This window comes from Podarcis muralis, chromosome 10, assembly GCF_964188315.1.
Source record: "Podarcis muralis chromosome 10, rPodMur119.hap1.1, whole genome shotgun sequence".
In the NCBI taxonomy this organism is placed as follows: Eukaryota; Metazoa; Chordata; class Lepidosauria; order Squamata; family Lacertidae; genus Podarcis; species Podarcis muralis.
Genome location: NC_135664.1, coordinates 22,890,343 through 22,901,832, shown reverse-complemented (window position 1 = coordinate 22,901,832; position 11,490 = coordinate 22,890,343). Strand labels below are relative to the sequence as shown.

The 11,490-nt window shown below is 42.5% G+C and overlaps 1 protein-coding gene across 2 annotated transcripts in view; it reads left to right on the top strand.

The window, feature by feature from the left end:
• The window catches only part of CFTR (CF transmembrane conductance regulator), a 92,149-nt gene that overhangs the window by 56,191 nt on the left and 24,468 nt on the right, over positions 1–11,490 (top strand). For both annotated transcript variants that reach the window (XM_028746566.2, XM_077935867.1), the window contains 4 exons: positions 353–432; positions 3,457–3,607; positions 4,950–5,177; positions 7,821–7,921. In XM_028746566.2, coding sequence (XP_028602399.2) covers positions 353–432; positions 3,457–3,607; positions 4,950–5,177; positions 7,821–7,921 — 560 coding nt within the window. The remainder of the gene's footprint in view (positions 1–352; positions 433–3,456; positions 3,608–4,949; positions 5,178–7,820; positions 7,922–11,490) is intronic.

The following is an 11,490-nucleotide window of genomic DNA, read 5'->3' as shown; positions in this document are numbered from 1 at the left end:
TGCTGTGTGGACAGTAATGCATTGGGCTACAAGCCTGCATGCCTCTTTACCAACATATATATGATATAATGTGACATAGGCAGTCCTTTGTAAAATTTTACTTATACTGTAGATCATTCAGACCAGTCTCTTTGTGCCAAAGTTCTGCTGTCTATATGAAAACAAATGTCTTTTTATGGTAGGTTTCAGTTCAGTGCTAAATTTTCTCCAAAACTTCACACAATTTTTTTTAACTACTCAGAAATTATTACTACTAAGAAAGGTTATATGTACAGTTGATATATTAATAAACTTTGCTCATATTAGGAATAATCTCCTCCTCCTATATCATTTTGTTTTCTTCAACCTGTAGGTGGAATACTTAACAGATTCTCAAAGGATATAGCAATATTGGATGACCTACTACCACTTACAATATTTGACTTCATCCAGGTTTGTGAAAATAAATATATATTTTGCAGAGTGGCTGACAGTGGTTTGTTTTCTGGTTTTCTGGCCATCACTTATGAAGATCAGAAAATAAAAAGAGACTAATAATAAGAAGCAACAAGAATAAATGAATGCTCATAATGTTTGTGTACATAAAGCTTCTTTTCAATATTTTGCCACCCAGTCTGTGCCTTTATGACTCTTCTTTTCTCCCATTTATGTTTCTCTGCTCTTTCCTTCTTGTGCATGAGGCTCTTAGCTCAGCTGCTTACCCCTTCCTCCTCCTGGCTTCCTTGTTGGCATCTCAAGAGACAATGGAGTGCATCTCTTGGGGTGAAGTCAAACCGCTGTTTAGCAAAACCAATGTGACCTTCCTGGGGTGCAAGCCTGGGCAGTGTGTATGGAAGTCTTCGACTGCCCAGACGACAATACTCCCCTCTTGGCTTCGCTGATGGGGTCCAAAGAAAGCAGAGCAGGACGTTTAGCACCAGCTTGGCTGTAGGAGTTACCAGAAGAAGGTGTACAAGGCCTTCTGATGATGCCAAGGTTGCAGGTCCGATCCCCGTATGGAACAGCTGCATATTCCTGCATTTCAGGGGGTTGGACTAGATGATCCGCAGGGTCCCTTCCAAATCTATAACCCTACAATTCTGTAATATGTGTGAGCATGCCTACCCAGATAGAGACTTGAGTTGAAAAATCCAATTAAACTGAGTGGTGGCAAATTCAGGATAGACCAAATAAAATCCTTATTTACATAATACGTAATCAGTGTGCAGGGTTTATCTGACCCGAGATGTGGCAATGACCAGTACATCAGATGGCCTTAAAAGGAGAATTCTGTGACAGTCGTGATAGCTATATGCAATCTATGCCACTGAACAGCAGTTGTTGGGGCAACAGGGAGGGAGGACCCCACTGTACTGGTAGTGGGCTTCCTAGAAGCATCTGTTTGTACTCAGGATGGTAGATTAGATAGTTTGATTCAGTAGGGTTCTTCCCATGTTCATGAAGATGCATATTTTAGCTGAATCAAATATTCCTTTCTTAAATTCTTAGTTAAAACTGTGATGACCATTCAACCCTGCATTATGATTTCCATACTCTTTCTCCTCCTTCTTCACTGCCTAGCTAGCTTAACATAGTTCGTAAAATAATAACCAGCCAGGAATGCTTCACATGACAATAATGGATATTGAGCTATCCAATATATGGATAGGACATACATTTTTTTACAGATTTTTGTTCCACAATGGCTTTATTTTCATAAACCAGCCACCTAGAAAAAACTGGTGTTAAACAAAAAAAATCATATATTAATTTGGAATTTGCAAAAGTAATGCTAAACCCTATGACTTTGACAGGTGAGTCTGTTTCCTCCCAAGGCATAAAATGCAAGTTCTATTTCCATGGCTTGTCAAGCTTTTGGCCTCCAAATTGCAGCATTTCAGGAGATACAATGTGTGGTTGAGGCTGATCCATTTCATAAATGGAAGAGCTTCCAGTCACCCAGAGTTGGTGACCATGTTAAGATTTCCCAGTAAACCAACTTGGTGATAAACATTAGCGGATGGTGTGTTGGGTCTACATCTGACCTCTGTGTGGCTGAGTCACTGCAGCTTACCAGCACAGAGGGGTCCAGTGGTAGTGGTGGTGAGGTTGGCGTGGTGCAAACACAATGGCAGAGCCATTCTGGCATTCCTGCCATCATGTTTGCACTATACCACACTGTCACGACATTCCTTATTCTCTCTATCCTGGGGTTCTGCGGTGGCTGAAGTGGATCGAGGTCAGGTGAGCAGTGCAGGCCCACTATGCCATCCGCTGTTGGTGATAAAACTTGAAACTTTCAAGTAATCATTGAATTACTCACTGTGATGGATCCACAGTAAATATCAACTCCTTACTTGGAGGTTTTTAAGTACAGGTTGGATGGGCATCTGTCATGGATGCTTTAGCTGGGATTCCTGCCAATTCAGGGGGTTGGACAATGACCGTTGGGGTCCCTTCCAATTCTACAGTCCTATGGTTCCATGTTAGCTTTAGCTTTATTAGAATCATTTCTGCCTTTTTTGACCAAGTTGTAATAAGATATCAAGTCCTTTGCTGATGAGCCTTGAGGCAGTTTTTTCTCTTCAATTATTACCATTATTAATAATAATAATGATTAATTTCCTATACTGCCCTTCATCTGAGGATCACAGAACGATTTACAATATAAAAACACAGAAATACATACCATAGTAACAAACAAAAATAATAGCCCCCCTTGGTTTAAAGGGCCATAGATTGTTTAATTAGACAAAGAGAAGAGGAGTGTTTTTGACTGAAGGTATGTAATGGCAGCGCCAGGCAAGCTTCCCTAATGAGAGTATTCCACAAGTGGGGAGCTACCTCAGAGAAGGCCCGTTCTCATGTTGCTGCTCTCTGGACCTCTCATGGAGGAGGCACACAAAGAAAGGCCTCAGATGATTGTCTGTGATTACCCTGAGTAATGTTCTGATGTTATGTGTTCCTGATAAAGACAAATGTCCATGGGGTGACGCAGAATAAATAGTTCCACCAGTAAGCAAAATCCATGATTCATAAAGGACAATCTAGAGCCTTGTTCATGATAATATTATGCAAAAAAGATATGCATTTTGCATCGTCATAGAACAATTTTCATATTTATATCCATGAATTGACATAGTGTTCCGTGATAATTGTACGAAAGAATCTGCACCTTATTTTGATAATTGTACAGGTGTGCATTTGAAAAACACTGTGATGTCTTCCAGACCACTGTTAAATGAGTGCTTGATTTAGCAAATCATGAAACCCCTTATTAATTTCCAAGACCTTTAGCTCCAAATACTATCAGTTTCTTTTTGTTCTCAGATGCAAACCCTTCTTGGGAAGACACTGCTGGGAAGTTTGAAATATATACGCTAATACCTCCTCTGGGGAAATTAAATCACCAATTTGGAATTTGTAACGTAGAGGGGACGTTTACTGTGTCAATAGCATTTTTCTTTCATCCTGCAGTTAATGCTCATTGTGATTGGTGCTATAGCAGTAGTATCAGTCATACAACCCTACATCTTCCTGGCATCTGTGCCTGTGATAGGAGCCTTTGTTATGTTAAGAGCATACTTCCTGCACACTTCTCAGCAGCTGAAACAACTGGAATCTGAAGGTATGGCTGGCAAAAATTGGTAGATTCCTAAAAGATACAAAAATAAACTGAATAGAGATTTACCGTTTCACTTTTCCTCCAGCTCCCTCTAATTTCCCAATGCAAAATTCCAAAGTCTGAGGACAGAATGCACCCCTGTAAAGACATTCAGTGAAAGCTCGGGAGCAGACAATAAAGTGCTCTGCTTTGCAGAGGGGGAAATGTTATGAGCATAACTGCAGCACAACAGAGTGTTACGAGATTTGGCATATGGAATGGATATGTATCGAGAGACAACTTACTTTTTATTAGGGAGGCAAGCTGGTTAGGAACATTCAACAGCCTTACCATTTTAGTAAATCCAGAATTCCTTAAATGTGTCCATTTGGTAGAGTTTGGATTTATTCATAATTTGTGCATTGTTATTGGTAGGGTTTTGCTGCTCCTTACTATTGTGACCTAAGTCCAGTGCCTTTGAGATGTCTTATGCATCTCAAAAAGCAGCGTGTAGCATGGAGATGGGAAGTTGTTGCTCTGCAGATCTTTCTGAGCTACCATTTTCATAATCTTTTAAGTCTAACAACTTCTAGAGAGCCATAGGTACCCCAACCCTGCCCTAGTAGGAGAACTGTGCCTAGAGAGGCAGATTCTGAAGGGCAGAGGTTTTTCTTGAAGCCCGGGGGCATATCTGTGTATAAGAGGTTATCCTGCAGGAAAAAGAAGAGCCTGGCATTGTGTTGAGCAGTTGACAAATAAGACATCTGTTGTTTCATAAAGGGGGTCACTTTCCTTTATGGAAAATAAACTGTTGGAGAGGTTAACTCTACATAACACTAGCTTACTATTTTTCTTGCATAGAAGCAAACTTTGAAGGATGCTTCTAAAAGCTTTGGAGATTCAAACGGATCAGTTGAGCTCCTTGAATTTGGTTTCAAGAAACTCACTTTTACTCACGGCAGCCACAATCACGTGGTCAGCATTTAAGCCCGTTGATCCAATTGGGCATTTAAAGGGCACAGGGCTAGGTGAAAGATGACAAATGGCACCAAGATACTAGGAACCCTTGAAGAATAAGCAAATTAGATATGCAGATTTTTATTTTGTTTGATGTGCAGCCACACAACATGTAGCACTTGCAGATATATACAGCCTGATATCAAAGAATGGAGAGTAGATATTCGCAATCTGTGAAATGCTGTTCTGAATGTTCTTTGACATGATGTAGTGCTATAAAAGAAGGCAAGAATATGCCTAATGGAAAATGTATTTGTTATCTTTGTGTTGTTGTTGTTTTTAAAAAAGACCCAGTTCATTCCTGGAAAGTACTGAAACTCTTATTATTTTCAATTTGCATTGTTTATAGCAAGAAGTCCAATTTTCACACATCTTGTTACAAGCTTAAAGGGGCTTTGGACACTCAGAGCTTTCGGACGGCAACCTTATTTCGAGACGTTATTTCATAAAGCCCTGAACTTGCACACAGCAAACTGGTTCCTTTATCTGTCTACATTACGTTGGTTCCAGATGAGGATAGAAATGATTTTTGTTGTCTTCTTCACCATTGTGACCTTTGTTTCTATTCTAACTACAGGTACGTAGCTTTGCTTTCTATACTAAAATGAGGTTAAAAAAGAAGAAGTTTTGCTGCATATTCAGACCTTAACTAGGTTGCATCCAGTACTTCTTCCAGTCTCCATAATACTGTCCACATAACCTAAAGGCCTTTTAACATCTGATGTGCCGGGTTCAAGAGACAGAAGTAGGCTTGACCAATGGAAGTGGTTTTTACCTTTGTACAGCAGGCCACATTCCAGCAGTACGAAATTATTTTTCTACACTTCTCCATGTCCACCCATGCAAGCAAGAGGCGTTATCGCAGTTCAGGGTCACATTCGCAAAAGAATTAGAAAGTGGTGTGGAGCAGAGCCAGTGAGTTGTGTGCCTTGGGAAGAGACAAAGCTTGGAAAGAACCCTGAACTCCAGACAGAACATTAAGCTCCTCGGTCTGAGTTTCCACAACCCTGGTCCAGTACGTTGCCCACAGACAGCTAAAGTAGGTTGGCATCTGTGCTAGGGATGCTCAAGCAAACTGGGATGGTCTTCATTCCAAAGTGAACTTGCCAAATTTGTCATCCACCAATTAATGTGCAGGTTGGATGAGGTTTACAGTGGTACCTCGGGTTAAGTATTTAATTCGTTCTGGAGGTCCGTTCTTAACCTGAAACTGTTCTTAACCTGAAGACCACTTTAGCTAATGGGGCCTCCTGCTGCCGCTGCACCACCGCCGTTCTCATCTGTTCTCATCCTGAAGCAAAGTTCTTAACCTGAGGTAATATTTCTGGCTTAGCGGAGTTTTTAACCTTAAGCGTATGTGTCAGAGACTGCCTCCAGGTCCCAGCTCACAGAAGACCAACGCTAGCCAGCAGAACTGTACAAAGTCTTTATTGAAGTTTAGTTCCCATTTTCAAACCCTAGCGTGCGTCTCTACGTCTAGACCCTAGACCAGCGAAGCCTCGTCTGAGTCTCCGCCCCCTGTACACCAGTTTAAGACTCTAGCCTTACTCCACCTTCTACGTTTCTCCTTCCGCCTCTGGGTCCTACTACCCCCCTGGGTGCCTTCCTTCCTGGACGCCTCGGAAGCGGACCCTTCGGACTCCTCCCCCTCTCTTCGGCGGGCTTTGGGACCCGGCTCCCTCTCCGGGCTGCTCATTGCGCCCCCCTCTTGTACATTTGAACTTGGCGCGCGCGCGCTGCCCCTGACCTTCCTTTTGACCGTTTCCTCGCTCTCTGATGCAGGCGTGGCTAACCCTGACTCATGTCCTTCCGCTGACGGAAAGCTGCCTGCTGCCGATGCTTGGGACTCCTCCCCCTTACTGCTCTCCGGTGGGGAAGCTGGTCCCGATTTCCAGCTGCTGCTCTCTGAGTCCCCTCTGGCCCCTCCTTCCTGGGGTGTTCCCTCTGGCAACCCCCTAGCTCTGACCACGGGAGCCCCTTTCTGTGAATCCTCTGATTCGCTGGAGAGACTTAGAGACCTCGGATGGCTATCATCGCTGACCTCTCCCTCGGATTCCTCTCCCTCGGTCTCTAATTCCTCCCTTTCCTGTCCCTCTGCTCCTGAACCCCTGACAGTATGTAACCTGAAGCGTATGTAACCCGAGGTACCACTGTACTTCGGGATTCAAACTCCATCTGAATTCCATAAGGTCATTCAAGGGCTGCCTTTCCTTTCATTTCCTTACACAGTGGTACCTTGGTAGTCAAACAGCTTGGCTCCCAAACACCGCAAAGCTGGAAGTGAGTGTTCCGGTTTGCAAATGTTTTTTTGGAAGCCAAACGTCCAATGCGGCTTCCAATTGAGTGCAGGAAGCTCCTGCAGCCAATTGGAAACTGCGCCTTGGTTTTTGAACCATTTTCGGAGTCGAACAGATTCCCAGAACAGATTAAGTTCGACAAGCAAGGTACCGCTTTAAATTCCAACAGCTTGGAACTGCTGGAAAGCCAGATGACCTGCAGACAGGGCTGCAAAACCCCCTGGAAGGTCTGGATGTGATGCTGCATAATCCCTCCCTCAGCTTTATTTAAGAGGGAGGCGAGGGAAGCTTTCCATATAAATTCCAAAGGAGGGACAGCATGCCACCATGTCATATCCTCCCAGGAGCTTCGCAGCTAATTTGTAACGCATTCACCTTTCTAGAGGTCTTTCTTTTTTAAAAAGTGCATACAGTGGTACCTCGGGTTACAGACGCTTCAGGTTACAGACGCTTCAGGTTACAGACTCTGCTAACGCAGAAATAGTTAAGAACTTTGCTTCAGGATAATAACAGAAATTGTGTGGCGGCGGCGCAGTGGCAGCGGGAGGCCCCATTAGCTAAAGTGGTACCTCAGGTTAAGAACAGTTTCAGGTTAAGAACGGACCTCCAGAACGAATGAAGTTCTTAGCCCGAGGTATCACTGTACTGTACTTAAAAAAAATAACGTCCTGAGATCTGGAACAGACTATCTATCTACTGGTCGCATGTGCAGTTGTTGTGAACCAAATTTAGACTGGTTCATCCATCCCTTATCAGTGCCTCATACTATATTATAGTGCATTTTGGCTCAGCTTGTTCCTCCTTACGGTACTAATCTCTGTGCATTTCTCACCTTTTGTATTTGGGCATGGATCTATTATTGCATCACTTATGTAACTGCCTCTCTACATATAGGTTTTAAAAATGTGTCTTTGTACTTGCAGGTAACGGGGAAGGAACAGTTGGCATTATTCTTACACTAGCCATGAATATTATGGGAACCTTGCAGTGGGCCGTGAACTCAAGTATAGATGTAGACAGTCTGGTAAGAACCATGAGAATTAATTGAAAATGAGATTTCATTTTGATTTTTACATGCTCATAAAATGTATTATTTTGGCTGTAGAGTGTACAGTTATAAATATGCTTGCACTTGTAAATATTTGCTAATAATTCACCCATAATTCAGTTATCATTGGGTATATTTCTTCTTGGGCTGTCAAGCTCTTTCAATGACTCTCTATTATTTTCTCTCTCTTTTTGTTATGGCAAACATTTACCTAACCCTTCTTTTTTTTGTCAGTTTAGTACACACTTTCCATTGTTCAGCCCTCATAATTTTGGCTTCAGCCAACACTCTTGCTGTTTGTTTATTTTATGTTTCCCCTTATCTCCTTCAGAAATCTTTATAACATTACAGCTGCGTATTTTGCAGATCTGTATTGCATAATGATCTGTGGGTAAAAGCCTCAGCGCCTAGGGCTTGCCGATCGAAAGGTCGGCGGTTCGAATCCCCGCGGCGGGGTGCGCTCCCGTTGTTCAGTCCCACCTCCTGCCAACCTAGCAGTTCGAAAGCACCCCCGGGTGCAAGTAGATAAATAGGGACCGCTTACTAGCGGGAAGGTAAACGGTGTTTTCTGGCTCGCCAGAGCAGCGATGTCATGCTGGCCACGTGACCCGGAAGTGTCTCCGGACAGCGCTGGCCCCCGGCCTCTTGAGTGAGATGGGCGCACAACCCTAGAGTCTGTCAAGACTGGCCCGTACGGGCAGGGGTACCTTTACCTTTATTGCATACTGATATGTTCTATTTCATAGCTTTGCCCCAGTAATTCTGATGACAACATTTTTTCCACTGTTACTCTCTTCCCCACCTACCACCCCTTTCCAAGCATCTGTTACATTAGCATTTTCTTCCTTTCCGTGTTTTTCAAATTGCCCCCCTAGCATTGCAATTGCTGCTTGCTTCTGGCACTCCTAGATTGCATGCCAGCAGGGAGACTTCTCAAATTGCAGACTCGAATGGTGTTCAGAAAGAGGACTATCCCATTGGCTGAAGGGTACTGAATATTAATACGGAACACTAAATATTAATTTCAGGAAAAATCTACTAGAAGTGCAGAATATGCTACAGCCTTTGTCGTCAAATTACCCCACTGTTGCTGTCTATCTCATTTAATGGTGTTGGCCATTCACAGATCTACATAGCTTCTGGGGAGGAAAAAAGGAATTAATTATTTCCCCCACGAACATTTTCATTTGGATTTTTGCTTCCAAATGCCATGAGCTCATGAGGAAGTATCTAAATGCCCTGTGAAATCTTATGCATGTCTTTTTTTACATAGGACATCTTCTGGGCCTCTGCAGTTAATTGCTCAAATGATATTTTCATGTGTGATGATTAGTCCTTACAAAGAATTCGTTAAAAGTGCTGCATAATTTCAAGCAAGAATAAAGAAAAAATTGCATAAAATGTGGGCTATATTGGATTCCTCATCAATTACAAAATGTTAGGCTGATGAACTGGAAATATAGCATTGCAGTGAAAAACTGTTGATGCAAAATTTGTTGCAAAGGATTTGGAGCTAGGCAGATGTTTCCATGCCACAGAGATATACATATGTTGTGTACATTGTCTTTGTACTTTTAATGCTATAATTATTCCCTCAATTTAAACACACTACTCATTCAGACTTGCTACCCATTCCTCTTGCTTGGTCTCAGCTGACCTCTGCTAAATCAATGACCTTTCTCCATCAGTTTTTAAGGGCAGTTTTGGTGTGCATACTTTTGCTTTGGGACATTGCTTCCCCCCTCTGCATCATCACACAAGGAGTTACATATGCAGAGCAGGACTCCACTAAACACCACTTAAGAGTATAGCACAAGAAATGCAACACAGATGAGAAACTCCTGTCCCCAAAGGTACATATTGTTGTTGTTGTTTAGTCGTGTCCGACTCTTCGTGACCCCATGGACCAGAGCACACCAGGCACTCCTGTCTTCCACTGCCTCCCACAGTTTTGTCAAACTCATGCTGGTAGCTTCGAGAACACTGTCCAACCATCTCGTCCTCTGTCGTCCCCTTCTCCTTGTGCCCTCAATCTTTCCCAACATCAGGGTCTTTTCCAGGGAGTCTTCTCTTCTCATGAGGTGGCCAAAGTATTGGAGATTCAGCTTCAGGATCTGTTCTTCCAGTGAGCACTCAGGGCTGATTTCCTTCAGAATGGATAGGTTTGATCTTCTTGCAGTGCATGGGACTCTCAAGAGTCTACAGCACCATAATTCAAAAGCATCACTTCTTTGGCAATCAGCCTTCTTTATGGTCCAGCTCTCACTTCCACACATCACTACTGGGAAAACCATGGCTTTAACTATACGGACCTTTGTCGGCAAGGTGGTGTGTCTGCTTTTTAAGATGCTGTCTAGGTTTATCATCGCTTTTCTCCCAAGGTACATATACAAACTAGATTATCTTTCCCCTTATAATTCTGTAAGTGAGATAACTCTGACAGAAGCCTGAGGCTTACTGAAGTTTATTCTTTTCATAATAAACTGGTTTTGCATGATAGACCAGTGACTTTAATTGCTTACTTTAGAAATGTGTTTGCAAATGCATTTCTGCTATTATTTGTCATATTTTATATCATGCCTTTGCTGTTTGGATATTGGATGAACATGGATCTTGCTTCAGCTTTCTTTTCTTTTCAGCAGTAATGTTACTGTTCTCCCCTGTGACTTCAGATGTGTCTCTTTCAGGGGGGAAACAAAACACTTTCTTGAACTCCTTTCCCTTTTAAATTCGATTCACATTAGTTATTTCTTGCCACTCCCCTAGCTCCATTAAATCAGCTTTATTTTTTTAATAGAAAGGGAACAAGGCTTCTTCCCTTTCTTGCCTTCTTCAGAGTCACAATTTCAGTCATCACATGATTGGTTTTGTCCCGGCTACATTCTATCTTTTCATTTACCAGTTAGTGGTAGTTAATGAGCAGCTCATTTATTTGAATGAAGTTTTTCTTTTATTCTTTTTGCTTGCAACAACTCAGTAGTAGTATGAGCAACATATGGATAACCGAGTGGCCTTTCTTTGAACTTTCTGACCAAAGTAAATGAATCAAAAGTGCCAATCAGGACTTAGGAACAGTGTTTTCCGAAGTCTGACGGCATGACAGCCACACAAGCAGAAAAACAACCAGTTAACCGCAAAGACTTGCAGTACTTTCCCACCATTAACGCACAAAGATTCTTTATCATGAAGTTTGCTTTCCCATGGTGAACAAGTCCCATTGTTGTCCTAAGAGCTGAAAGGTCAGGATAAACTAATAACTGTCTTTCAGAAACTCTTTTTAAGAATAGCCCTACTAAAGAATTAACTGTGGCAGAAGCAGGCTACCACTGCTCATCTTAACACTATCACATAGAATTAATAGGGAATATATATATATATATATATATATGCTTTCGTAGATTTTCACGGGTACAGGAATGCAGGTTTTGGTGTCCTCGGGTGTCTTCCCGTGTAAAAGTTGGGGTGTCTAGGCGACGTTTCGACGAGGTCTCACTCGTCATCTTCAGGCTGGTGCTTTCGGCTTCTTGTTACTGGAACAGAGCAGG